At 51.4% G+C, this 27,969-nt stretch overlaps 1 protein-coding gene across 4 annotated transcripts; it reads right to left on the bottom strand.

Moving 5' to 3' along the window:
* Positions 1 to 867: 867 nt before the first annotated feature.
* On the bottom strand, positions 868 to 27,969 carry LOC311324462 (membrane-associated phosphatidylinositol transfer protein 2-like; the record flags this gene model as incomplete). Of its 4 annotated transcripts, XM_084456920.1 has the most annotated exons (26): positions 868 to 1,296; positions 2,132 to 2,260; positions 2,679 to 2,859; positions 2,997 to 3,146; positions 3,535 to 3,683; positions 3,838 to 3,954; positions 4,066 to 4,182; positions 4,291 to 4,439; positions 5,497 to 5,811; positions 6,869 to 7,033; positions 8,592 to 8,744; positions 9,839 to 10,009; positions 10,164 to 10,339; positions 10,497 to 10,711; positions 11,667 to 11,786; positions 11,958 to 12,147; positions 12,268 to 12,512; positions 13,341 to 13,412; positions 13,707 to 13,771; positions 14,039 to 14,143; positions 17,712 to 17,807; positions 18,847 to 19,179; positions 19,740 to 19,973; positions 20,622 to 20,743; positions 23,815 to 24,029; positions 27,892 to 27,969. In XM_084456920.1, the coding sequence occupies 26 exons, from the start codon at positions 27,967 to 27,969 to the stop codon at positions 868 to 870; spliced, it is 4,491 nt and encodes a 1,496-aa protein (XP_084313046.1). The 4 variants fall into 4 exon arrangements, with proteins under 4 accessions (XP_084313046.1, XP_084313047.1, XP_084313049.1 ...); XM_084456921.1 differs by lacking the exon at positions 13,341 to 13,412; XM_084456923.1 differs by lacking the exons at positions 5,497 to 5,811; positions 13,341 to 13,412.

Genomic DNA, 27,969 nt, shown 5'->3' with positions numbered 1-27,969 from the left:
TACAATTACTATACCACCCTGCTCCACATTTTCAGTTTTACACAGACAACTGTCTGTCTAATAGGACATTTTGAATTCAGTTGTTCTCCCTCCATATACAGTCTATTTCAGTATAATTCTATACTGCCTATTTTGGCACCTTATTGTATATACGTTTGTTCTTGGAGTAAGAAAATATGTTTGCTGACTCTATAGGGAAGTCAACGACAGCAGAACATTGTAAAAGTAACGACATGTTCGTGACTATGAAAGAAAACGATGAACGGCTGGTCTATAGACATGGATTTCTGTATTTTGGCTGCATGTTCTGCGATTGCAAATTGTAGCATGGCTACATGGGGATATGACACACCTGTGTGACATTTACCCTAACTTTCAGCATTAATTACCACGGTAAGAAACCGGCTCTAGCCTGAACTGGTGTGTTGATATGATTTAAGATACTGACAAATAAATACTAAAATAGTACACAGTCTATCTTTACTTTCATATTGACCCTCTTCCAATTGCTTTATGTGTTGTGCATGCATCTTCCTTGCTTAAATACAATTCTTATTAAAATGCCTTTCTCCTCTCTATTCTTATCTGAAGTTTAAAAAAGGTGGTGTTGATGGTGTTGCTTTAACATAAACTGGTTTGTAGCACCCTTACTTTTTCAATGTTTTGCTTCCTCGTTGTTGGAGACATCAGGGTGATAGTCAACCACTCTTCACTGTCCTCCCCCTCTACAGGACACTCAATCTCACGTTCTTTCACGTCTCGCATCGCCGGCGTTCTGCGCTCTGCTAACCCCCATCTCAGCCCTGTCGACCTCCTCCTACAGTCTCTTCTCCAGCCCTCCTCACACCCTCTTTCTCCCCCCCGGCCTTATTTTGGGCTGAAAACCCCCGGCTCCAGCTTTGTGCTGCCGCTGCGGCCGAAGCAGCTGGCTGCCATGCTCATGCTACGTTGAGCCGGTCCCTGGCCGTGACCGTGGCCGTGACCCTGTCCGTGACCCTGGCTGTGAGCTCGCTCCAGCCTCTCCCGGTCCACGCGGTCCCCGCTGTCCGACTGGCTCTGCGTGCGCTCCGGCCTGTGGCTGTGGCCGCCGCCGCCGCCGCCCGCGGGCGCGCTGGACGCCGGCTGGGCGGAGATGGTGCGCAGGAGGTGGTTCCGCTTCCGCAGGAAGTCGCTGTTGGCGCCCAGGCCGAAGCTGCTCTTCCGCAGGACCATGCGGGCGCTGCTGGTCTTGGCCGGCCGAGAGCGCTGGTTGAACTCCAGCTGAGAGAGGTGTGTGGCGTAGCCCTCTGTGATGAACTGTGGAGAGAGAGGGGAGAGAGAGACACTGACTGATGAACTGTAGTGAGAGACGGGAGAGAGGGGAGAGAGAGACACACTGACTGATGAACTGTGGAGAGAGAGGGGAGAGAGAGACACTGACTGATGAACTGTGGAGAGAGAGGGGAGAGAGAGACACTGACTGATGAACTGTGGTGAGAGACAGAGGAGAGAGAGACACTGACTGATGAACTGTGGAGAGAGAGGGGAGAGAGAGACACACTGACTGATGAACTGTGGAGAGAGAGGGGAGAGAGAGACACTGACTGATGAACTGTGGAGAGAGAGGGGAGAGAGAGACACTGACTGATGAACTGTGGAGAGAGAGGGGAGAGAGAGACACACTGACTGATGAACTGTGGAGAGAGAGGGGAGAGAGAGACACTGACTGATGAACTGTGGAGAGATATGGGAGAGAGAGACACTGATGAACTGTGGTGAGAGACAGGGAGAGAGAGACACACTGACTGCAGGTGGGGCAGATAAAAGATCCTTCTCATTCTGACTAGGGGTGCGTTCATAAACGAATCATAAAATCATAAAAGAATCTGCTCTGATTTCAGAGCGCTCGGGTTTCGACGTCATAAAGCTCTGAAATCAGTTAATTCACCAACGGTCAGTTAGCTCAGACAAACCGTCTTTTCAGAGTGCTCCCAGAATGCAGTGCTCTGAATTTTCAAATAACCAGAGAGCACTCTGGGTGCGCTTCGAGTGCATTTACGAACGCAGCCTAGATGGAGGGAGAGTGGCTGATGAGGATCGCATAGAGACAGGCACAGGGCCACTGACCAAGACTAGACTAGCTAAATAATACCTGGCACTGCTGCTGCATCTTCTTGGACGGTCGGCCGACAATGTAGATTTGGGAGGGAGAGAGGCCGATGGACGTGTAGACAGAGATGTCTTTGGTTGAACCGTAGCCAGCGACGATCTTCATGTGAGCCTGTGGACGCAGTGAATTATCAAATGTCAGACCGAGAGTATGGCCGCCTCCTCGCGCTTCTGTAACCGGACCCTTGTTTTATCAGTACTGGCTTCAATGTCCTCATATCCCATTTTAGCACCAAGCCTTTCCCTAATAAACAAATAATAATTCATTCGTACACTGCACTGTAACCTTTATTCCTGTATTTTATTTTTCCTGCATTTTGTTTTAAATGTCCTTTTTTGCATTTTGTTTTATGACCTTTTATGTGTTGCACTTTGTCTTGATGCTTTTATTGTCTCATGTGAAGCACTTTGAATTGCCTTGTTGCTGAAATGTGCTCTACAAATAAACTTGCCTTGCTCTCAAACACTCTTGCGCCCTTAACTTGCCATCTACAAATCAACGACTACCCCTCCCCTGCGTTCACTCTGACCTCTGTGAGGCACTTGAGGAAGTTGGCCTTGTGTCGGAGGGGGTCGTGGACCAGGCCGTCACAGAAGGAGACGATCCCGTGGGGGAAGTTGTGCTGAGACAGCCAGGCCACCACGCGCTGCTTCTGCATGTCAGGACGCCCCGTCACGTAGATGATCAGATAGCCCAGGTCCTGCCAGTGTCTGAGGAGAGCAAGGACAGTGAGCTGAGACCAGGGAAAACAGACGGAATCCAATAAATCATGGCGGCAGAAGCTGCTCGTACGGAAAGACCTCTCGGGTCCCAATCCCTGGAGGAGCCATGTTACAAGCGTCATTACCTGACCACGTCGACCGCCCCAGCTCGCACCTTGGGGTCACTGCCCATGATGGACACGCTGGCGGCGAACGAGCCGTCTATGCTGAACACCACAAACTCCGTCCCCCGGGGAAGCACCGTCAGGTAGCTGTCTGCGAACGTGTGGTCCCCTCTGGGAAAGACGGGGACAAATTTGTTGTCTGGAATATGTAGGGGTGGGACCTATGCCCACCCTCCCATTGCTCTCTGTAAAGCGCATTGTGTTGCCTCTGTGTATGAAATGCGCTATATGAATAAAGTTTGATTGATTGATTGGTTGATTGGTTGATTGGATTATTGGTTGATTGGTTGATTGGTTGATTGGTTGATTGATTGATTGGGGGCCGAGTACCAAGGCCATGGTGTTTCTTGACATGGTCTGCTGGCGTCGAAAACTGCTTCAGTGACTATAACCGCTAAACCCCACGAACTCCACTCCAATAACTGCAAAATATCTAGCCAATTAAATCTAAAGGAGAGACAGATTTCAACGATTCGACCACCAAAACTATCAATCTTACCTGACTACCATTTTGACCGGGTACACTCCGATCCCCAGCCGCTTGCTCTCTGGGATGCCGAAGGACACGCGGCCACTGCTGTTGGTCAGCTCCGTGTGGAAGTACACCCAGTCTCCTGATGGTGGCTGGGTCATGATATGGATGTCCACCTGCACAGGTTTGGAAGGGACATTAGAAAGAAACACAGTACTTCTACATTACTTATATCTGTTTATTTTTGTTAAAACCTGACACAGGTCCAGTGCTGCACTGTATGTGCTGTCTATTAAGATTGAATCTGGACAAAGAGCCCAGTCGACCCACCTTCTCCCCGGTCAGAGTGACCATGTCCAGCGGTCCGTACATGAAGCGACCTGACACTACCTGCTGCCCGTCCTCAGTGAACACCGCGTCATTCACGCGATGGTTGGCCGTCACATTCTGTCAGAAGCATACACACACGGGTAAATCAACTGACCCGTTAGCCCACCACCTCCTCCGAAGGACCGACTATATTTAGGCTCCCGGTCCTGCTCCTCCGGCAGGCCGTACCCTGATCTTGACGTGGGTCCTCTTCCTGATCCACTTCTCGCGGGGTTTGGAGGGGGTGAACTCCGACACCTCCTTACCGTCCAGCTCCAGAATGCTGGCGTTGTCGTGCCTCATGACCTGCGCGGCAGACGACACGGATGAGACCAAGCTCGCGGTTGAGTGTGTTCGACCGCAACATCGGGAGAGTTCAAGTTTAGCCTGGGGGGGGGGTGGGGGGGCGCTCACCTGACGCAGCAGGAAGGACACCACGTCGGTGGACTCCCAGTAAGAGGCGTGGAAGAGGTGCGGAAGCGCCACGGTGGGAAACGCCGTCAGGGCGTCGGGGCAGTACAGGGCAAAGTCCATCCTCTTGGTCCCCCACCAGCGGGCTGCGACTGCATGGGGGGTAAAGGGCTCACGGGTGAGGACAGAGGACAGGGGGACGCGCGAGGCAGGGGGACGAGACGTCCCGGGACGCACCCGCGAAGAGGTCGAAACGTGATCGCTCTGAAGGAAGTCATAAACCAGAAGCAAAGCCAAGATAGTCTGGCAGCTGCTCAGGGAGGCGAGGCGATCATAGAGGACGGCTTCTATTCCCACCAGAGTGTTGAAATGCATGGAGAGAGAAGGCTTTGAGGAACCAAGATTAGTGACAAAAAAAGCAATTTGTGTATTAGTATGAAAATGAAGGATCAAAGATGAGTGAAAAGATGTCTGTTAAATTATTTCCTAAACTATGTGTGTTCACAGTAAAACATAGGACTGGTGATACTAGGCATCTGGAACTTACAAAATATGAAGTATGTTGCAATTCTTTCACACAGGTTCTAGAATAGTGATGAGTTTGTTCTAACACCGTGTCCTAAGTACACGCGACGCGAGCGAGCGTCAGTGACAAAATGCATTCCATTGCTTTGTTTTCTGTTGTTATGTCCTAACTGGACGCGAGCGACGCAGCGCGACGTTTTAACTGCCCTTTTGACGCTCGCCCTGTTCCTATTTTCCTCCTGTCGCTCGCGTTGACAGGCATTCGTTGTTTAACTGTCTTCAGTTGGGAATATAGACAAATGACTTAACAGAACAGGAAATTTAACGGTTTCAGTTAGGACAGCAAGCATGCGATGTTGCGTTCTGTTGCTCGCGTCGCAAGCGGTTAGGACACGGTGTAAGGGTGTTTCTGGTGGGTGTTACGACCTCGCTGACCTGCCTGTGTTGAATGGTGACTTCACTAACATCAAGTCTTGCAGAGGGAAACAGAGCAAAGATTGGTCCTTAAAGAGCAAGGTTCCCATCAGAGAAGAGAGGGAGAGATTAAGCCAATGAACAGAGACATTTCTGGAGACCAGAAGAATCAAAGACATCGACGTAACACTACGTGTTAGAGGTTCGACAAGAGGAAGGAGTCGGTGTTTAAGCCTAGCTTAGTCGGAGTCATGTCTCCTGGAGGAGTACCTTCATCCACCTCTGCCTGGGAGTCCAGTGAGACCAGGTCAGATATGGCGCGCTCCAGCCCTGCTGAGAGGCACTGGTCTGACTGGACAGAGGGACTCAAATCTCCATTAGGCTCTGGATCAGCGTCTGGGTCTGGGTCTGGGTCTGCCTGCTGCTGGCTCACAGGGTCTGGTTCTGTAGGCGCCGAGACCGGGTCGGTGCTCGCCTTTCTACGGGACTTAGGTGGGCTTCTCAGGAAGAACTTATTTTGCGATGAAAGGGCAAGCTGGGACAAAAGGCTGTACTTTTTGGACTGGTTATTTTGGCATGATTGCGCTATGGGAAACAAAAGAAAAAAGAAAGAAACCACATGAAAATGAATAACGGATTGTTACAAAGAAAAAGACATACAGGTAATTCCAGTCTGGTACCAGCAGCATCCACGACCTGGGAATGTCTCCTGAAGAAAAAAAAACTGTCAGTTGTCCTCAGATGAACTTCAGACCTGAGAAAGGAACATAAGAATAATTTTACAAAATGTCCTCTTTGTAAGAAAGAAAAAAAAGTCAGCGGGGGTATGTGTGACTTGTCCACAACAAACTATGTTCTCTGAATTCGGTTGTGTACAAGTAGGTTATACAAGGACAGGTTCCATAGGATACTTATGTTGCCCCATATGATCTTGTAAGTGGACCCTGTGCAGAGCGTATGGATTTCTGATAGAAGTGCCGATGGAGCGGGTGACTCTGGGACACAGTCTTGACATCAGACACAACAGAAGCTCGGCCGTCTGGCAGACAGTGTGACGGGGGACTAGACGAATGTAGGAATGACTCAGCAAAACAGATCTCTTAACATGCATTGCGAACACACTAGAGAAATGCAGCACTCTCTCATTGCATCTACACAGTGACTGCGGGTCGGACGGACACTCAGTAGAGGGTGGTGCTGAGCTTCTGCTTGCCTTACTAGCAGAATCATCTTTTTGGCCCTTTGCATTTCAATAATGCACATGGCCTTCTGAATGTCACTTAGGGACGTGATGTTCCCTCTTTATAACTAAAAGGCAGGATAACAACAGGTGTCTGAGCCAAGTCGGTGTGGGGTCATTTTACGGATGCCGGAAAAGCCAGCTGACTACACAAACCAGTTGAGGTTTAGCTCAAGGGCACGGCGTGCGCCGTGGGACTCGGGAGAGTGAGAACGAGAGCGGAAGGTGAGGGAGAAGAATGTAGAGCAGGGATGTGCAGTTTGAGAGAGAACGACAGAGAGAGAGAGAGAGAGAGAGAGAGAAAGAGAGGGAAGAGAGGACAGACTGATCGAGAGGGGAGAGAAACAGAGAGAGGGAGCTCGTGTGTTTGTGAGAGAGACGTGTGATAATAAGAACACTTACTGTTGGCTATGTTGGTGGCAGTGTAACTGTCTGCCATTCCTGAGACCTGGCTGGCAATGCTGACCTCACTGGCCCTCCGCAGGCCCCGGCTGTGGGGGCCCGTTATGGGGGAGGAGGGGTACGAACAGTCCATGAAGACACCACCATGAGACTGAACAACATCCGCTAGTGAGCCGAAACAAGGAGATCCGATTAGACAGGGACACAGGGAGGGGACAGGGATGGAGAGGGACACAGGGAGGGGACGGGGATGGAGAGGGACACAGGGAGGGGAGGGGACGGGGATGGAGAGGGACACAGGCAAGGGAGGGGACAGGGATGGAGAGGGACACAGGGAGGGGACAGGGATGGAGAGGGGGAGGCGGGCATCGCCAGAAATGTGACGACAGGCCAGGATCTACCGCCGGTGGCCTCGGTCAGATTTCTGGGACGGACAGCGAACGCTGAGGTCACATAGTGGTCTGATGGACACGACGGCGTGAAAACGATGTCAAACTAAAATCTGTGTCGCTGTTCCCTCCATCTCAAAGTCGTAGCTGTTTGGCAAGTGGTGTGATTGAATGGTCGCTGTGTGAGTTAGCTTGGGACAAAAATGGAGGAAACGTATGCAACTGAAGATCGTATATCCAAAGGACCTTTCTGGACCATCGTCAAAAGCAGAAACAGCACAAGGACGTACAATGAGGGCACAATGCAAGGGGCTGGCTTCCATGAACACTGCAAACACAAGACATCACAACACAACACCGTCTACAGATACCACACTGTTGCGCAATAAGAGAATTAGTCCCAATGAACATTGACAACATGCCCCCCACCCTCCTAGTGGGTGTATAGAGATACTACAGTAGCACCGAATTCACATCACAAATAAAGACGAGTGTTGTAGCTTCACACCACTGGTTAGGACATGAATAATTGATGGTTTCAGCAAAATGAACCACAAGGTCTCCTCTGGGTCAAGCCTTTCCGTTGCATGCATCGCAGTAACTACTGCTGTCTGTCATCGTTATTTTTATAATGGCTATGATAAATATTCGATATCCATCAGCAGCACCAGTTCACAGTCTAGTGCACAATAATAATACTGGTTATTTAGACCGAGGGTCAGTTTAATGAGCTATATTACAGACAGGACAGAGTGAGTGAATCTAGGAGTGGGGGGGCACACAGGAGAGAAGGTTGACCCAGAGCAGACGGAGATGGGCACCCCAGTTCTGGACTGAGGCGACATTTTCACGGTGACGTCATCATGCACCAGCACTGGTAGAGATATGGACAGGAGACATGACACAATGTGTGTGTGTGTGTGTGTGTGTGTGTGTGTGTGTCACACATTGTGTCAGGAGACATGATACTGTGTGTGTGTGTGTGTGTGTGTGTGTGTGTGTGTGTCACACATTGTGTCTGGAGACATGACACTGTGTGTGTGTGTGTGTGTGTGTGTGTGTGTGGTGTGTGTGTGTCACACATTGTGTCAGGAGACATGACACTATGTGTGTGTGTATGTGTGTGTGTGCGTGTGTGTGTGTGTGTGTGTGTGTGTGTGTGGTGTGTGTGTGTCTGTGTGTGTCACACATTGTGTCAGGAGACATGACACTGTGTGTGTGTGTGTGTGTGTGTGCGTGTGTGTGTGCGCTAAAGGCACGGATGCGGCGATCCCAGAAGCAGACAGAGAGAGTGGACCAGTGAGGGGTGCAGGTGAATGGGAGAGGCTACACACACTCCAGAGGGGCGGGCGTGGCCTTGAGGAAGCCCTCCTGCCAGTTTAGCACGGGCACGGGAATGCAGGTCTCACTGATGGTCTCCTGACAGCGCAGAGACAAGGGGGTCCCACTATCGGGCAGGAGCTGAGGGTTGCTCTGGACTGTCTCCACTAGAGAGAGAGGGGTGAAGGGTCGGAGGTCATGGGGGAGGTGTGCAGATATGGGAGTAGGAGGAGAAAGGAAAGGAGACAGTGAAGACAGAAAGACATGAAGCAATAACAAGAACGACAACTGAGAACATGAGTGCCAAGTCAAGCCCGTGCAGCTAAGTCTGCGCCCTGCTTCTGGAGTTTAATTCAGACTGTATCTTTATTCATAGATCAAGTCACGTCCACATAGCGATGAATAGTAATTAACCAAAATTAATCTTTTAAACTTGCTCATTTAAAACTTTCTTGATAAGCTTTACTGGATGTTGCACCTGAGGATCTGGGGCGATTTATCATTATCATCATCATCATTTGAATAAAACTAGCACTTAAAAAAAAAAAAAAAAAAAAATTCTCATACATTCCACACTCCGCAGTCAGTCGGGACCCAACCTGTTCTTCTACCCCTATAATCTTCTCCTTTCTCCCTCCTAAAAGGTCAAACGCGATTTATTTCGAGGAAGCTACACAAACTTTCTGTGGGCTGTGTTCAAAAGAAGGAAGGTGGCGTCTAAAGGAGGCGCTGTTGTAAGGGCCAGTCAAAACAGAAACTAGCAACACCATGACAACATACAGATGGGGCATCGCTTCACAATAACATGAAGCACACGCAACTGGAAACTGGAGAAGCAACCGGAAACTCTATCCTTTTCGGCAACATCCTTCTGAGGCGTAGTGTAAACGTATTCGATCGAAACTAATGATAAATCATTGTATCATTCCCTTTGTACTGTCTGTATCACAAAACAGACATGAAATGCCTTTGGGTCGGTTCGTCAAAATAGTTACATAACCTTACTTTAAACTGTTAACATTAACTTGACCCTAAAAAACGTGTTTGACAATTATCCATCCATGTGTTGTTTTTTGTGTCACTTTTTTGTGACCTTGTGTTGATGTCGGTGTACATGAGCAGCATGTGTGCATATAAGCATATATACAGTATGAGTGTGTGTGTGTGTGTGTGTGTGTGTGAGAGAGACAGAGAGAGTGGGCCGGTGTGTCTGTCTGTGTGTGTGTGTGTGTGTGTGAGTGCGGCGGTCTCGAGGGCTCACCCAGTAGGGCGGAGTTACCGTCCCCCAGGGGGAAGCGCTGGTAGCGGGGCACGTTGAAGGGGGGCAGGAGGTGGAACTTGTTCTCCAGCAGGGGTTCGAGGCGCGAGGCGGAGGGGTCCGCCGGGTGGAACAGGTTGTAGACCTGCTGGCAGGCGGGGCGCAGCTGGGCCACTACAGGGAGACGCACAGGTGAGACGCGTTCAGGGAGACGCACGGGTGAGACGCGTTCAGGGAGACGCACAGGTGAGAGGTGTTCAGGGAGAGAGGGCCTCGTCGAGGGACGTATTCAGGCTCGTTTGACGAACGCCCGTTCCGGTCGCCTTACCGTCCAGGGCGGGGATGATGGTCTTCCTCAGTGCCAGCACCAGGCCCAGCGGGGACCCAAACAGGAAGAAGTCGGCCACCTCGAAGTCGAACTTCCCCAGCGAGCTGCCGTCCAGCATAGTGCTGCTGCTGGACCGCCGCGAGCCCTGGTCGGTGCGCAGCGCGCTGGAGTGCAAGCTGAGGGGTCACGAGACGCGTTAGCCAATCACAGCGCTGCACCCACAGACGCCCACGCTGTTCACAAAACATGAGATCTATACGGGCTGTAAGTGTACTGTCAACCTTCAACTCATCGGACGAGTACGCCCACACACACACACACACACACACACACCTGGTCAGGAAGGCCTGGTGCTGTTTGATGGTGTCTAGTTCGTAGGTGGAGGAGTCGCTCCTCTTGCGGGGCGGCGGTCTCTTGGGGTCGTCCGGCCCACCCGAGCGGGGGATGTCGATGTTGCTGCGGCTGAGGTGCCGGCTGCCCTCCAGGGTGGGGGAGGCGGAGCCGTGCCCGCTGTTCACGATGATGCCGGGGGAGAGGAGGTCCTGGTCCTGGAGGGAGGGGGGTGTGGTTGAGATCGTCTGCCCTGACTAGCGGTAGTCCTCAGGCGAGATCCTGGTCGGTGTGGCTTTTAATGGTTCCTATAGCCAGGACTACGAGGCGTCAGGTCATACGCCCCCTGCCCTTGGAACACCCTGCTAGCGAATGTGAGAATGTCTGGGACCGCGGAAACTTTTAAGCGAGATCTTAAAAACCTTTTTATCATTGCTTTTACCAAGTAGCTTTACTTGTCTTAATATCCTAGTGTTTCTAAATTAGCTTTCTCAGTTTTGATTTTGAGTTTTTATTCTATTTAACATCTTTAATTTTCTATTATTTTACTTTGATTGTTTCTTTTAAATCTGTTCTCACTGTGTTTTTATGATTTAAGTTTTTATCCATTTCTTTTTATGTAAAGCACTATGTGCTACATAATTTTTATGAATGGCGCTGTATAAAAAAAATGACACTGACATTGACATTGGGTGCGTTAAGTAGCTGAGTGCTCAGTCAGCGGTCAGTGAACGGAATTCACTTAACGGGTTGCTCAGTTACGCTCAGACTGATCTGCTCAGAGCACAAGTGAGCAGTTTTGAATTATGATCTGTTTGAGCCAAACACCACGTCATCATCATCATCATCACCTGAGCAAAAAAAAACAAGGGGCTCGTTTTGGCTTGGGAATCGTTGGGACGCTGCTCGCTAATCACACATGACTGACAACAGGTGAAAAGTTCTCGTCTCCTAGCAACTTAGCGCTCGGTTAGAGCAGACCGTTAAGTGGTTTTAAAAACCGCTCAGCGCTCAAAGTGAGCATTCTAAGAGTGAGCGCTCAGCTACTTAACGCACCCATTGAGTTCTGAGCAGGGAGATGTGATGAGGTGATGGAGTGTTCAGGTTCTGGGGTTAGGGTTAGCCTAACCCTAACGTTCAGCCAGGAGAGGCGGTGTGAGTCGGGAGTCTCACCTGAACGCTCACCACGCTGCCCCTGCGACTGCTGTTCTGGCTCTCGCACACCGTCTGGTTGGTGCTGCACAGCGCGTCGAACCCCAGGATGCCTCCCACGCAGTCCCCGATGAGGCACACCTTCAGAGGTCAGGGGTCAAGGTACACAACGTATCAGGTCGTTAGACATCAATCAAGCCACACAAGCATGAGAGCGTTCAAATACCCTTTAGTCTCATCAAATCGCCCACACACAAATACAAACAAATACACACAAACACACACACACACAAAGGTCGAAGGTCACCTCACCTGGCCGGAGAAGGAGGCTCCGTCCAGAGAGCGGAGGAAGTCGGAGTACGCCTGGTTGGCTCTGGCGATGACGGTGGCCACGGCCTCCTGGTACTGGGGGGCGGAGGTGGCCAGGAGGGGCAGCGCCGCCAGGGGGATGTGGTCCTGGCTGCTGGACAGGCAGCCCTCGTCGTAGCCGTAGGGGCTCAGGCTGCACAAAGAGGGACACGACCACGCAGAGGTCAGCGCGATCGACGGAGCTAGCGTTAGCCGCGGGAATAGCGGCAGTGTGTGCTTTATTATTATTTTTTTTTAACAGAGACCCCCGTACTTGGACACCAAGGAGAAGGCCTCGGCGCAGATGGCGGGACAGGGCACCAGGCGGAGGGCGATGCGGCCCAGGGCGGTGGGGTAGTGGACGCGCGTCACCGCGTCGAACGCCGTGCCGATGGTGTTGACGTCGCCCTGCTTGCTGTTCTGGTCCCCTCCGCCCGTGTCCAGGATGGTGCCCCCGTGCAGCACAAGGATCAGCACGTGCACCTTGGAGGGCTGCGAACGCCGCTGGGATGCGCCGTCCTGAGAACGGCGGGGAGAGAGGGGAGGGGGGGGAGGGAGAGAGGGAGGGAGGGGGTGAGGGGAACGGCAGAGCTCTCTCTCCGACCGAAGCGGAGTCGAGTCACTCGTGATCGGCGGAGACATGCTTCCTGAACTGCGCTGCGCCGACAGAGAGGCGAGTCTCGTGTACTGTAGGATGACAGATGTTGTTTGACCAGTGTGTACAGTACTTCAGCTGTGCCATAAATCACGTTCACTTCCTAGAATAACTAGAATGGAGGGGGGCAGGCTTTCCGCTCTGTTCCGAGGTATCATGTTTTTCGCTTGTCGGACCATTTTCGAATGGGCCCATGGAGGGAGTCTATATCCAACCGTTCCATTTAGATGACGAACACAGTCATAAATCATCTGCACTCATAACACATTCACCCTAGCATGCCTATTCTTCCTTTGCACACACAAACCGCTTCAGGGCACACAATAAAGGGACACATAACCACCAAGTAGCACTGCACTTTACACAACAAGAGCCTCCAAGACAAATAAGTACCAAGACAAATAAGTACCAAGCACAGTCACGTTACAAAGGGAGAACATAATGTGCAGTTTTGCCGACTTTTATCTGACTCGTTTGATCCAAAACTCACATTTTTCCCGACGCACTGTAGACTCCACTTTACAGCTAACGACCAGGGGGGGGTAACACATAGGATCAAAGGGTTGGAGGACTAGAAACAGGCGGGGCTGGGGTCAGGGGTCAGGGGGGCGGGGCAGTTAGTGCCGGGTCTGTTGGGAGTCTCTGTAGAACTACACCGGGCCACAATGCAACGGGCCAGGAAGCTTACTTACTGACTGGTCCCTGGTCACGGTGATGGTAGGAATGGTAGAGTTACGGGCGTGGCCGCTAACAGAGCCATGCATCTGAACACAAGAGGACAGAGAGGCTGAGGGAGTGGACCCCCCCTCTCTGACTGCACCCCCCCTGCCCCACCCCGACCAGCCCGATGCCGAGGACACACCTGTAGTTCAACATCATGCCCCATGACTGCAAATTTCCCCTATTCACTCATGTCAACTGTGTCTGGAGTGTTACATCTGTTAAGAGTGAATTCTGCAAGACCTCCTCGGTCTACAATGTCATCGAACCATTGGTCCTGGCTGAGATGGTCCTGTGCTGTTGGTGTCTGGTCGACGCCCAGGTTCGGCGTCACCTACCTCGTCTAATCTCTCCTCGCTGGCCGCCCGCTCAAACTCGCCTGCCATGTCCTTGTACAGCCCACCTGCAGCCACAAGCACACACATGGGATGAGGCAAGTTTATTTGTAAAGACATTTCACACATTTCAGCAACAAGGCAATTCAAAGTGCTTTACATGAGACGTTAAAAGCATCAAGACAAAGTGCAACACATAAAAGGTCATATAAAACGAAATGCGAAAAAGGACATTTAAAACAAAATGCAGGAATAAAGTACAGAGGGACAGAGTTAATGCTAATGCTTTATACCACAAACTCCATTCCCATCATGCAACACTGTCTGAGTCATACCAGGGGTCTCGTCCCCGTCAGCTGCCTCAATCTTGTCCATGAGGTCGTTGGAGTTCCATTTGGAGATCTCTTTAGGTAAGACCTCTTCATTGTCCGAGAAGTCCTCTGGGAAGAAGGGACAAAGAAGAAGACTTTCTTGACAAACGAACCAATGAAACTTATTTAGGTTTTACGGTATATTAAGGACCTGTCCCTGTGAATTGAAAGGTGGCACGTTCCATAACACGGTACTTTCTTGCAACGTACACTATATAGACAAAAGTACAGGGTCACCTGCACATCACACCTACAGGAGCTTTTAGGACATCCCGTTCTAAATTCATAAGCATTAGTATGGGGTTGGTCTCCCCTTTGCATCTATAACAGCTTCCACTTTTCTGGGAAGGATTTCTACAATGTGTCTGTTTGCCCATTCATCCAGAGGAGCATTTGAGAGGTCAGACACTAATTTTGGACGAGAGGGCCTAGCTCACTATCTCCGTTCTAGTTCATCCCAAAGGTGTCCGATGGGGTTGAGGTCAGGGCTCTGTGCGGGCCAGTCAAGTTCTTCCACACCAACTTCACCCAACCATGCCTTTATGGACCTTGCTTTGTGCACTGGGGCACAGTCATGCTGGAACAGAAAAGGGCCTTCCCAAAACTGTTCCCACAAAGTCGGAAGCATAGAATTGTCAAAAGTCTTGGTAAGCTGAGGCATTAACATTTCCCTTCACTGGAACTAAGGGGCCTAGGCCAACCCCAGAAAAACAAGCCCAGACCATTATCCCTCCTCCATCAAACAAGCAGTCAGGCAGGTAACGTTCTCCAGGCATTCGCCAAACCCAGACTCGTCCATCAGACTGCCAGATAGAGAAGTGTGATTCATCACTCCACAGAACACGTTTCCACTGCTCCAGAGTCCAGTGGCGGCGTGCTGTACACCACTCCATCCGACGGCGTTGTGCTTGGTGATGTAAGGCCCTCTCGTCCAACATCAGTTTGACATCAGTGTTCTCACAAATGCTCTTCTGGATGAATGGGTATTTCCCCCGATAGACACACTCCAAAATCTTGCAGAAATCCTTCCCTGAAGAGTGGAAGCTGTTATAGCTGCAAAGGGGGGACCAACTCCATATTAATGCCTATGAGTTTAGAATGGGATGTCATTAAAGCTCCTGTAGGTGCCCAATGTGTAGGTGGCCCAATGACCTCTGAGGTCTCTCTATACTCACTGATGACACACTGTAACCCCCCCCCCCCGATACTGACCATATTAAATCAATCATTAAGGTCAACACACATCCCTGCTTCATCAGAAAGGTCAGCCATAGTCTGAACCTCCATAACGTGGTTGTCTGCAGCAGCACAGACCAAGAACGAGCTACTGTACGCAGTTCAACAGTACTGTATCCATGGGATGATTGGATAACGATGACTCTCCTCTATAAGTGGTGTTCTCTATAAGGCCGCAGTGGTGGAAGGAACTGCCCACGTCTGACGTCAGGACAGCAGAGTCGCTGCCCCTCTTCGTCACAGGCTCAAAACTCATCTCTTCAAGAAGTACTACAACCATCCTCCCTATTAAGCACTGCTATTCTTGCACTTTGCCTTCAGCACTAGATTATGCTCTTAGTCGCTCGTTTTAGAAAGGAGATGCACTTGGGAGTTCTGGTAAGTAGTAGTACATTGGCTTTTCCTACGTTTAATGCAATTATTGTTAGTCGCTTTGGATAAAAGCGTCTGCGAAATGACTAATGTAATGTATAAAATATGTTTTGGTAGAGCACTTGGCACGTGTTTAATCTTCCAACTACAAATCAAAACTGACGTTAGCTTGCGTCACAAGGGTCAGTTCTGCCATGATCTCACATGAATGTAATCTATGTAAGCATGGACGCACAGATGGGTCAGGAGTGGCTATAAGCAGCGATGACTGCAGCACGATCATATGACAGTCTGTTATGTAATTGTGTGTCTATGCATCTTTAAAGACCACATTTAATGTACAGAAAGTGGTTATAAAAGAGTAGCTGTCTTACATTTACATATAACTAAGTGTCATGGCTGTGTTTCTCCATTACACTTTCTACTTGGCTTCTATTCAACCTGGCCATGACCTCATCTGCCTTCATTATATTTATAAAAAGATAAAAACTTCCACATAGTCTTTAGATGATCCTCAGTATATTTCAGTACTCATGTGGCAAGGCTGGCTGAATAAGGATGCTTATGCAGTGATCAGTATGTTGTATTAAGATATTACAACTGATAGAGGGGGATGAGGGGGATAATGTGGAATTCAATGATGGGTTAGCAAAGTGTGTGTAGTAATAACACTCTTTCTGCTTTATTTCCCAACAATGGATTTGAATAAGTGAATCATGTGGATAAGGAGTGTTTTGCACACTTGGAGACAGGGGGGTAGGTAGGGTTTGTAGGGGGGTAGGTAGGGTTTGTAGGAGGGTAGGTAGGGTTTGTAGGGGGGTTGGTAGGGTTTGTAGGGGGGTAGGTAGGGATTGTAGGGGGGTAGGTAGGGATTGTAGGGGGGTAGGTAGGGTTTGTAGGAGGGTAGGTAGGGTTTGTATAATGAATGAAACAAGCACCCGCGCGCCATCTTTACTTGCTCAGTGGAATCAGTTTTATGAACACAGCGTATCGGTCAGTGACCCTTCTTCAGATACGTTATTTACATTAAACAGATTCCACTGAGCAAGTGAAGATGGTGCGCGTGCTTTTGTTTCATTCAATAAATGAATCCGGAAAAACTATGGATCCTCTCTCACTTACAACTACTGCTGTACAGGATGTTATGTGCATGCTTTTGTTAGTGATGAACAAAGGAACCAAGGGATTAAGCAAGTTTATCAACAACAACAAAAAAAACTATTATTCTCAATTCCACATGGATATACATACAATGTCACATACACCATCTGCTTCTTCAAATTCAGTTCATTCATGACATACTGTACAGTTAATGTACACAAGAGTAGATACAGGTGACCGAATGACACCAGTTTCATCAAATAGCTAATAGCTAAAGGGAAAAAAATAATGCCTTTATTAATACTTGGGTCATCATCGTCATCATAAAAAAAAAAAAAAGAGTTGTCAATATCAACGAGGTGAAATCCGTCTCACACAAAAGAGCAGCAACATCCATTAGTCTGTGGAATCGCTGGGACATGGTGGAAATGTGTCTTTCCACAAGCAATTGATGTGTGGTAGAGTTATGGATATACAGTAAGAGACATACTGGAAGGACAGACTTCACCATGTTAATCATCTGTCAGATACGTGTGTGTGTGTGTGTGTGTGTGTGTGTGTGTGTGTGTGTGTGTGAGTGTGTGTGTGTGGAGGGGTGGGAGGCGTGAATGTTTTGACGAGGGGGGGCAGGGCTGGTATGGGTAGATGAAGGGGTTTGCCGGATTCGTCTTCAGAACCAGCCCCCCCCAGCCTGGCTCCTCTCCTGGGCTCCCCCAGCAGACCACCTGGGTGTCGTTGCCACACCCACCTATTTCAACCGCAGGCCCAAAGCATGCTGGGTATCTGGGAAGCTTAAGAACTGATCTGTGCTGAAGAGATGCATGCAGAGTCAGAGGAAGAAGCAGACGGTTCATGAGAAAGGGAACGAACGCACCGACGCTACCTACGGCCGGCTACGCGAGCTGTATCGTTAAAATGGCGGGTTTACCGTGGGCGTCGAAGAACTCCTCCTCCGAGCTGTCGTCCGAGTCCCGCGCTATGCTCTGCATCCTCCACTCAGACAGGCTGTGGCGTGACGGGCTCGCTGAAACACAACGGAGGAGGAGAGCGGTGTGGTTATGATGAAACGCGCGCGTGACACTTTTCTTACACGCCCCCGCAGTCATACTGGCGATACTATCAACAAGCATCAGATTCACCCTCCACACACAGCCAGTGTTATATAAACACTCAGTCTGAGTTCTACTTGACTTCATCCCAGATGGAGAGCGTGGTGGTCTGGAGGGGGTGTGGGAAACAGTGAAATCCTAATGTAGAAAACACACACACTCACTGGCGACCGATTATCAGAGAAACAGAGAGCATCGCAAGACTAAAAACTGAAAACAGGGGCTTGTCTGTCACATGTCTGTGCTGTCCTATATCCTTACTGGGGGAGGGAGGGGGGGAGGGGGGGGGGTGGTCGTACTCGACCAGTTTGGTGTGAGGGGGTCGCAGCTGTGCCCGTCAGCCCAGACAGGCGAGCGGCGGGGGTGGTGGGGAGGGTCGCTGTGAAGAGCGTTTGGCCTCCCCTAGTCTGTGATGTCAATACTAGCGCTATAAATAGCCGAGGAGAATGCCAGAGAGGGAGAGTGGGGGAGGAGGAGGAGGAGGGGGGCGCGGGGGCATGATGGGGTAGCTCCAGGTGGCAGGCTGGGCCCCTGGCCCCTCGCTGAGAGGGACTAGCTGGGGCCCTGAGCGTTGTTTGGGGGAGGGGTGGTCCTTTAAGTCCTATAAAGGCTGGCCCTTTACCGCAGCAGTCCAGATCCTCCTCTCTCTGTCTCTCCCTCACATTTCCGTCAATATTCACTACCCTATCCCAATAAAACAGAAACGCCGTAAAATATCTTTAAAAAAAAATATTTTAAAAAGTTTATTTATTTTTTATAGTTCTCCTACATTGGCTCAGATGGCCGAACTGTTGTTTTGCTTCCCTCTGGAAAATCTTCCTCCCCCACCCCCTTTCTTACTGTGAAGCGCACTGTGGTGCCTGTATGAACCGCGCTATGTAAATAAAGTTTGATTTGGCGGATGTCCCGTGTTAAAACGGATGGATGAGGTAAGGGGCGAGCTGCTCTGCTCACCTCCTCTTTTGGATGAGTGGGAGGACCTGGAGGAGGTGGACCACTGCTTGGTAAGCCCTGCTCGTGCCTGGACAGTTTCCCCACCTGCCTTGGTCACCTCCTCGGCCTCGATAGAGCCGATGGCCTCCTTGGCCTCCTGGTTCTTCTCCGGGGACGAGGTGGCTCCGTTGGCGTCGGTGGCCTCCTCGCCCTGGCTGAACTGGGACATCTTCTGGGCCAGGGCCACCTGCGTCTCCAGCTCCAGCTGCCGGATGTCCTCGATGGTCAGCCCGTACCACTCGTCCTGCCAGCACCAGGCCTGCCGGTGGGCTCGCACCATCACCTTCCTCAGCCCTGGAGGAGCCCAGGGGACACGAGAGCTGTCGAGGCATCCTGGAACACTCAGAGCCCTCTCTACTGTCTAGCCCAGTGGTTCCCAAAGTGGGGGTCGCGACCCCCCAGGGGGATGGGGGGTCCTGAGATAATGAGGTGGGGGGTTTGCGAGATCATAAAAACAATTCAAAATATCCTGTTAACCATAATTGTTAAACAAGGTAAAAAAAAAAAATTACATTAATAATAATACAGCTACTGCTATTGTAAAATATTACAATACATTGTGATCTTTTGTTGTTGTTGCTGCTATTATGCCTATTAGTGCGTGTGCGCGCAAACATCTGCATGCTTCAACCACCTCCAGGTATATAGGGGGGTCGCAAGTCTCTGGCACCGTTATTTTGGGGGTCGCGGGTTGAAAGGTTTGGGGAACCCCTGGTCTAGCCCTCACATCAGCATTATGCATCTAGCATGGGTTATAGTACACTTTCACAGGCCAGACGGCACTGGTCACCGCAGGAGGGGGTCATGCATGTCCCGGATGTACCGAGGGCTGTGAGGTATCTCTGGGTACCCACCTACGTCGTGGATGAAGCGCTCGATCTTCGACTGCATGCCCCAGTAGCGGAACTCCACCTTGCAGAGCTTGTAGGCGCACATGACGGGGGTCTTCCCAGGGTTGTTGTTGAACTCCTCGATCCAGTCGTCCTGCAGGGGGCCCCTCTTGGTCTTGGCCGACTTGTAGAGCCGGGGGTCCTCCTCGGCCTTGTACTCGTTAGGGGGGATGGGGTCTTTGACTATGTCGATGGGGTCTGGCAGAGAGAGGTCAACTTGACACGGGATAGAGACAACATGCACATAATGAGGTGAGCTGTCCGGATTTTACGACATGCGTGAACGGCCATGTGCTAGTCGGTTGTCTGTGTTCAGTACGTTAAGGCGGTGTTAAGGACAGCTCTTCTCAGAACTCAAGCTGACGAGGGAAACGGTGTAAATAAGCCAGACGTGACATCTGTGGAACAGCGTGACAATGGGTGGTAGGAAACTGGGTCACCACATGCCCCGCAACCATCTGCTTCTGAGCGCCGTCACTTCTGACGAGAGCCACTGTTGCCGCCGACAACGGGGCGAACGGATGCAGTGGCGGCACGCGGCCACAAGTGGCTCCCTCCGCCGAGAAGCTGACCCAAAACACCACTAAGTCCGGTGGAGGTCATGTACAGAACCAGGAAGTCTTGGAACTAAATGAGCTATTTACACACTAACGCCATCACTGCACTCAATACAAGTGGTGGGACTTAGTTCTGTAATCTGCACACAACCTGATGAGGTAAACTTGTTCTCTAAAAGGACAAGTGAGTGCTATTCATCATCTTATTGCTTCCTCCTTGTTGTCCAGAGGTATGAGACGGCCCTGCTAATGGTCTGGTTCTGGCAGCGGCGGCGCCGTAAATCCTTACCCAGAGTCCTCTGTCTATTCTCAGCCGTAGACAGACTGAAGACGTCTGTCTGGTTGCCCGTGTCGGGTTTGTAGAATGTTTCAATGTCGATGGAGAACTTCTCAACAAAGGGGCAGGTGTATCTGGAGGAGAGAGGACAGAGAGGCTTTCAGACCAAAGTCAACATCGCTGACAACAACCAGACACAATCCTTCAAGAAATGACTTATGACTAACTCGCCTTTGAAGTGGTTTTGTGTGACACGGCTGAGTAATACAGTACGTACAGGTGACAACTGCCTCTCTCTTGTTCTCTAACGCCCCCCCCCCCCCCCCCCCCCCTACTCTCGGTGTTCAGCAGTAGGAGGGTGTTAGCTGTGACTGTCTGTTGCATCAGGGACATCAACATTCCTTCTATTTGTTAGATGTAATGTAGTCTCTCTCCAGACTCCCACTAGTCTCTCTCCAGACTCCCCCTAGTCTCTCCAGACTCCCCCTAGTCTCTCTCCAGACTCCCCCTAGTCTCTCTCCAGACTCCCCCTAGTCTCTCTCCAGACTCCCCCTAGTCTCTCCAGACTCCCCCTAGTCTCTCCACACTCCCCCTAGTCTCTCTCCAGACTCCCCCTAGTCTCTCCAGACTCCCTCTAGTCTCTCCAGACTCCCCCTAGTCTCTCTCCAGACTCCCCCTAGTCTCTCCAGACTCCCCCTAGTCTCTCTCCAGACTCCCCCTAGTCTCTCTCCAGACTCCCCCTAGTCTCTCTCCAGACTCCCCTAGTCTCTCTCCAGACTCCCCCTAGTCTCTCTCCAGACTCCCCCTAGTCTCTCTCCAGACTCCCCCTAGTCTCTCTCCAGACTCCCCCTAGTCTCTCCAGACTCCCCCTAGTCTCTCCACACTCCCCCTAGTCTCTCTCCAGACTCCCCCTAGTCTCTCTCCAGACTCCCCCTAGTCTCTCCAGACTCCCTCTAGTCTCTCCAGACTCCCCCTAGTCTCTCTCCAGACTCCCTCTAGTCTCTCCAGACTCCCCCTAGTCTCTCTCCAGACTCCCCCTAGTCTCTCCAGACTCCCCCTAGTCTCTCTCCAGACTCCCCCTAGTCTCTCCAGACTCCCCCTAGTCTCTCTCCAGACTCCCTCTAGTCTCTCCAGACTCCCTCTAGTCTCTCTCCAGACTCCCTCTAGTCTCTCTCCCTAGTCTCTCCAGACTCCCCCTAGTCTCTCTCCAGACTCCCCCTAGTCTCTCTCCAGACTCCCCCTAGTCTCTCTCCAGACTCCCCCTAGTCTCTCCAGACTCCCTCTAGTCTCTCTCCAGACTCCCCCTAGTCTCTCCAGACCCCCCCTAGTCTCTCCAGACTCCCCCTAGTCTCTCCAGACTCCCCCTAGTCTCTCCAGACTCCCCCTAGTCTCTCTCCAGACTCCCTCTAGTCTCTCTCCAGACTCCCCCTAGTCTCTCCAGACTCCCTCTAGTCTCTCTCCAGACTCCCCCTAGTCTCTCCAGACTCCCCCTAGTCTCTCCAGACTCCCCCTAGTCTCTCTCCAGACTCCCCCTAGTCTCTCTCCAGACCCCCCCTAGTCTCTCTCCAGACTCCCCCTAGTCTCTCCAGACTCCCTCTAGTCTCTCCAGACTCCCTCTAGTCTCTCCAGACTCCCTCTAGTCTCTCTCCAGACTCCCCCTAGTCTCTCTCCAGACTCCCCCTAGTCTCTCTCCAGACTCCCCCTAGTCTCTCTCCAGACTCCCTCTAGTCTCTCCAGACGCCCCCTAGTCTCTCTCCAGACTCCCCCTAGTCTCTCCAGACTCCCTCTAGTCTCTCCAGACTCCCCCTAGTCTCTCTCCAGACTCCCCCTAGTCTCTCCAGACTCCCCCTAGTCTCGATATTGAAAGAGTGACAGGTCGTAGCAGCCAATGAGAGACTATAGCCCAGGTTAGATGGGCGGGGCATATCTACGGGCGGGAGCGCCTGATCGCGAAAGTCGTTACCGATTGGTGTCCGATTGGTGCAACCAATTAATTGCCAGGATTTGAGCACCAGATTTCTGTGTCTCAGACCCATAGAGAGATCTGCAGCATGCAGTAACGTAGTTAGCGTAGCCTACGTAGCGTATCAGCGAAATCACTCTTCGTGGGTCTGGTGTTGAGACTACATGTAATGTACTGTGTACAGTCACAGTGAAATGTTGCTGCCGGCTCCTAGATTATGCTACAAATAAACGTCTGCAGCACAGCTGACACTCGTCTGATAAACGTGTCGGCAGATTCTTCCAGTCCCTCCTAGAGAGCGTTTTCAAGAAGCACCTCGACTTTCAGCAGCTTCACACGCCTGCAGCGCTGGCTGAGCCCCAAACATATATATGTGTATATATGTATATGTATATATAACGTATATAACGCATAAATTCAGCAGCCAGGCATCTCCCTGACTGCATGTATGCATCTTTGTCAGCACACCCAGCATCTTGACAAATGCTGTGGGATATTTTCACTTTGGAACGGTGTATTATTGGAGCAGTATATCAAATAACCAGATCGTTGATAATCTCTCCTGTGGTGTGAATGTGTCCCTGATGTCAACAGGATGTATTGTTTACTAGGAGGGTTTTCAGTGGTAGCGTCAAGCTGCCGAGTGCAGGTTCGTAAGCACACGTGGAAACTATCTAGCAATGTTGGGGTGTATTGTATTGGGTCTCTCGGGTTAACTGTGAAAACCAGGCTTTCTGCCTCTCTTACATGTCAGTGTGCATGTGTGTGTGTGCCTCTGTGTGTGTGTGTGGGTCTGTGTATGTGTTTGCATGTGTTTGCATGTGTTTGCATGTGTTTGTATGTGTTTGTATGTGTTTGTTTGTGTGCGTGTGTGTGTGTTTGTGTATGTATGTGTGTATGTGTGTATGTGTATGTGTGTGTGTATGTATGTGTCTGTATGTGTTAGTTTGTGTGCGTGCGTGTGTGTCTGTGTGTGTGTGTGCGCGTGTCTGTGTGTGTGACTGTGTATGTGTGTGTGTCTGTGTGTGTGCGCGTGTCTGTGTGTGTGCGCGTGTGTATGTGTGTGTATGTGTGCGTGCGTGTGTGAGTCTGTGTGTGTGCGTGTGTATGTGTGTGTGTGTGTGAGTATGCATGTATGTGTGTGTGTGTGCATGTGTGTGTGCATGTGTGTGTGTGTGTGTGTGTGTGTGTGTGTGTGTGTGTAAGGGGGGGTTGGTAGTCCTGCAGGGGGCAGCCTCCTACCTCGTGCGTGTGTAAGGGTAGGCGTTCCAGGACTCCTCCTCCACCCTGAGCGCGGCCTTGGGCAGGATGGAGCGGAACCAGCTGGGGATGTGCATGCCGATGTGGTACACCTTGTGGGTGTACTGGCCGATCCCCCCGGGCCCGTCGGCGTAGGGCCGGTTCTCCAGGATCTCCACGCCGCTGCCCTCGCCACAGCTCTCCTCGCGGCTCTTCTTCTGCTCACGGGAGGGAAATGAAGCGGGTGAGAGAGGCAAACGCGGCGGGTGAGAGAGGGAAACGCGGCAGGAGAGAGGGGAAGACGCCCTCGTCGAAGGCCTCGGGGGGCCGGGGGCGATCGACATGAATAGGCTAGTATTTGCCGCAGCTGCGTGGGTTCGAATCCGGCCCACGCCCTTTGCTGCATGTCTTCCCCCCTCTCTCTCTCTCTCTCTCTCTCTCTCTCTCTCCCCCACTCTCTCTCTCTCTCTCTCTCCCACATTTCCTGTCTGTCACCTACACTGTCCTATCGTAATAAAGCAGAAATGCCTTTAAAAAAAAATATTTAAAAAAATAAATGCCTCAGGGGTTGAAGACTGAAAAATAATAAGATACAAAAGTTTGAGAGGTCATACAACTGTTGTTTGGATAAAACCCAGCTGGTGAAACTATAGCGACGAGAGGACGAGAGAGCCCACAGACGCAAAAAGCCACGGCAAACGGCCAGAGGCGCATCGGCCCATGACCTGCGTCTTAGAAGACCCTTCAGGGAGCCACACCTTTACCATTATTTACATTCCAGGAAGCCAAGCTGTGAAGGGAGGGGGGTGGGGGGGGTAGGGGGGGGGCTGGGAGACACGCTTGAGAGAAGCCGCCTGGTTACTGTACGTCCAAACACAGATGCAGCAACACAGGTAAAGCACAGAGTCCACTGGGTGTGTGAATAGCAAAGGGCAAAGACTGCAACGTTCCCAGAGATTGCGACCTCACGTGTGTATGGAGTCGGCTCTTTACCCCCTACCTGTGACTATATCCACTCCGTTCTATTCTCCCCTCAGATAGAACATTCTAGTAGCTGTAATCAACCGATTCGGGCACATTTAATGGAAGGTGGATGTGTTATGTGGTGGATGGCGAGGCGGATGTCTCCGGAGCAGGGGGTGGAGAGGCAGAGCAGAGCCCCAGACGGTGACGCGTGATTGGGGGAGAGGAGACGGGCCGTGAGGAGTCCTGTCCACCCCCCTCCGGTCCCACGGACCTCATTATCTCTGACAGGTCCTTCATTAGCCGGCCGCCCTGCTTTCAACAACCAGCCGCCGCTCCGCAGACGCAACGCAGACCCTGCGGCGTGGCCTCGCACACACACACACAGACACACACACATTTCCTGAACCTGTTGACAGGTGCCTGTGGTCTGCAAGACGAGGTGCCACTGGCCAGTATCAACTGTGCCCTGCTGCCAGCGAGGCTTGGCACTCTGGATGCCGTTCACCACGAAGCATCAGCAGATGAGACATCACAGGACACAGCCCTGCCCTTCCCTTCAGGGAGGAACGCGAGGCCGGAGGAAGGATAGGCTACATCTGCTGCTGTTGGCAAGTGTGTGTGTGTGTGTGTATGTGTATGTGTGTAAGTGTGTATGTGTGTGTGTGTGTGAGAGTGTGTGTGTGTGAGTGTGTGTGTGTGTGCGCGTGTGTGTGTGTAGTGTTTGATTATGCTATCTCGGAGGAACTAACTGGACTGACTATAAAAGACGGTCCCATTTTTTGCGCAGTAGAGGGAGGGGTGATGTGAGATAAGGCCACGGCAGCGAGCTCGTTATAGTGAGCGGGCGGACAGGAGTCATATCCTGACCGGTCCCCCTGTCCACCCTGGTCTCAGCCCAGCGGAGCGCGCTTCCTGTTGAGGGGCGGCCTCTTACTTCACTGGAGAGAGAGAGAGAGCCAGACAGTGGGTGATGAATGAGGGTGGAAGTAACGAGAGAGAGAGAGGGAGAGAGAGAGAGAGAGAGAGAGGGAGGGAGGGAGGGAGAGAGAGAGAGAGAGAGAGAGAAAGGAATTCATAGTCGATGTAAACTACATAAGCGCAAGCATCGCAAGGCCACGCAAGATCTCGTTGCGTCCTTGCGCGTGTCATGCCGAGATTTGTCACTTGACGCAAGCAATAGTGCAGTTCCTTGTGTTTCCACAAAACAAATCACAGAACGCAAGCTCTCGAGTCATGTTGGAGCTTGCGTTCACAACGTAGCTTGCGTTGTTTACGTCGACTATGAATCAGGCCAAAGAGAGAGAGAGACACACACACACACACACACAGCAACCTAGAGAACTCCCTTAATATCACTAGCTGTCCAGCTCTTATGACGTCATGTCTTGGCAAATTCCACAGACACGTGACGATGAACTCATCCTAAATTCTCAGCCGAGGAGGCAGCCGGTAAGGAGGCCCCGGCAGGAGGTTCGAGAGCGTGGAGACGCCCGGCGTGGAGACGCCCCGCCCACCGACGACCCCGCCGGGCTCCTCATGCAGACCCAGACGCGGGACGCCGCGGCCACGCCTACGCTGAGGATGAATCAGAGGCCAGCATCGCTCGGATTGCCCTGGCAACGTGCGGTAATGAGGAGAGGGTACCCACCCCATACTGCTACTCTCTCCTCACATCTCTCTCAACATCTCCCTCTCTCTCTCTCTTCCCTCCCTCCCTCACTCTCTAATTGATCTCACTCTTCCCCTCCCTCTCCTTCGCAAATCTTGGTTTCTCTTCCTCTCTCTTCTGCTCTCTCCGACAGAACCTGACTGCCGGCACGCTGGTGATGTCACGGTTACCGTGGAAACGGAAACGACATCGCGGCGGGGAGAGAGCGAGAGAGGCGCTGAGGTCGTGGGGGGGGGATAGGGGTAACTATGGGTCACCGATGGAACAATTCAATGGAATTGCTATTCATCTTCATCTTCCTCTGCCTGGCGCGCTTCGGGCTGTACACAATCCATCCCTGTCTTCTCAGCCCATTCCTCAGCCTGATCATTCCGTTTTAATGAGGTCTAGTGAAGCGCCGGTGCATATAGATCCACATGGTCGCTTTGGAAGTGGGGCACGTCTGCTCTCCTCTGCCGACATGAAAAGGGAAAAAAGAACGCCGCCTCGGCTCAAAAATGTCGCCAAGATGGAGAGGTGCTCGTTCGTGCGAAACGGGCTTGTTGTTCATGCAAGCAAGCTAATAACACAAGCGTGACGCCCGACGTGCGTCGGCAGCAATTGCCTTCGAGGGACACCCTGTAAACGAGGCCCCTGACGAAGGCCGTTGCTGCCGACACGCTTTGGGTGTGAGCCGTGAGAACAGAGGCTTTTTAAACTTTACTATCCTGGAGATCGAGTGCCTTGGAGTTTTTCAGTCGGTCTATCCTCTAACCTACTCTCTTGCTAACACGTAGCGTTCATGCTCAGCTCCGCGCACCTGGTGGAATCGGCAGCTCATCTGGATTATGAACCAGAGTAGCACACACCAGGGGAACACAAGTACACAGCCCAACAATAACAAAGAACTATGCTCTAAATAGAGAGTACTGGCTAGGGTCCACAGTCCAGAGAGCACTAATGCCACAGCATCATGGAGTGGTGCTGTAATCTCTTAAGATTATTTCCGTTAGTGCATAGCACAGGAAAGAAGCTCGATAATGAAGCAATAACGCTAAAACTTATCAGCCGATCATTAACCCGTGAGAGTAGGCTAGCGCCACCTCCTCTGTAGAGAGAACATCTCGATACCGTAGCACTTCCTGTCTGCGACGGCTTCGTGTTGTGAGGGACGCCCCTCCCTCCCCGGACAAACATACACCCCCGTCATAAGAGGTCAAACAGATCATCCATCAGCACACGGCTCCTTTTGTTCCTGCGAGGGTGCGATTGGGCTCCGTGTGACCGATCGATTCATAAACGAGTCTCTTTGGAAAATCCCCAGCCTCAGAAACGATCTTTGACCCACAGCAGGTGTGTGTCCCTGCTTCGACGCAGAGGTGTACGGTTCCCGTCACAGGTGTGAGGGCTGTGGATGCTTGTCCTGCAGGTGGCTGAGGGTCAGGGGTCAAGGGTTAACGCCTCACCTGGATCATGTAGAGCTGGGCGATGCGGTACTCGTCCACGCTCATGGGCATGGGGATGCGGTACTCCTTGATCAGCAT

The sequence above is a fragment of the Borostomias antarcticus genome, assembly GCF_949987555.1.
Source record: "Borostomias antarcticus genome assembly, chromosome: 23".
In the NCBI taxonomy this organism is placed as follows: domain Eukaryota; kingdom Metazoa; phylum Chordata; class Actinopteri; order Stomiiformes; family Stomiidae; genus Borostomias; species Borostomias antarcticus.
This window is presented reverse-complemented; position numbering and strand designations above follow the sequence as displayed.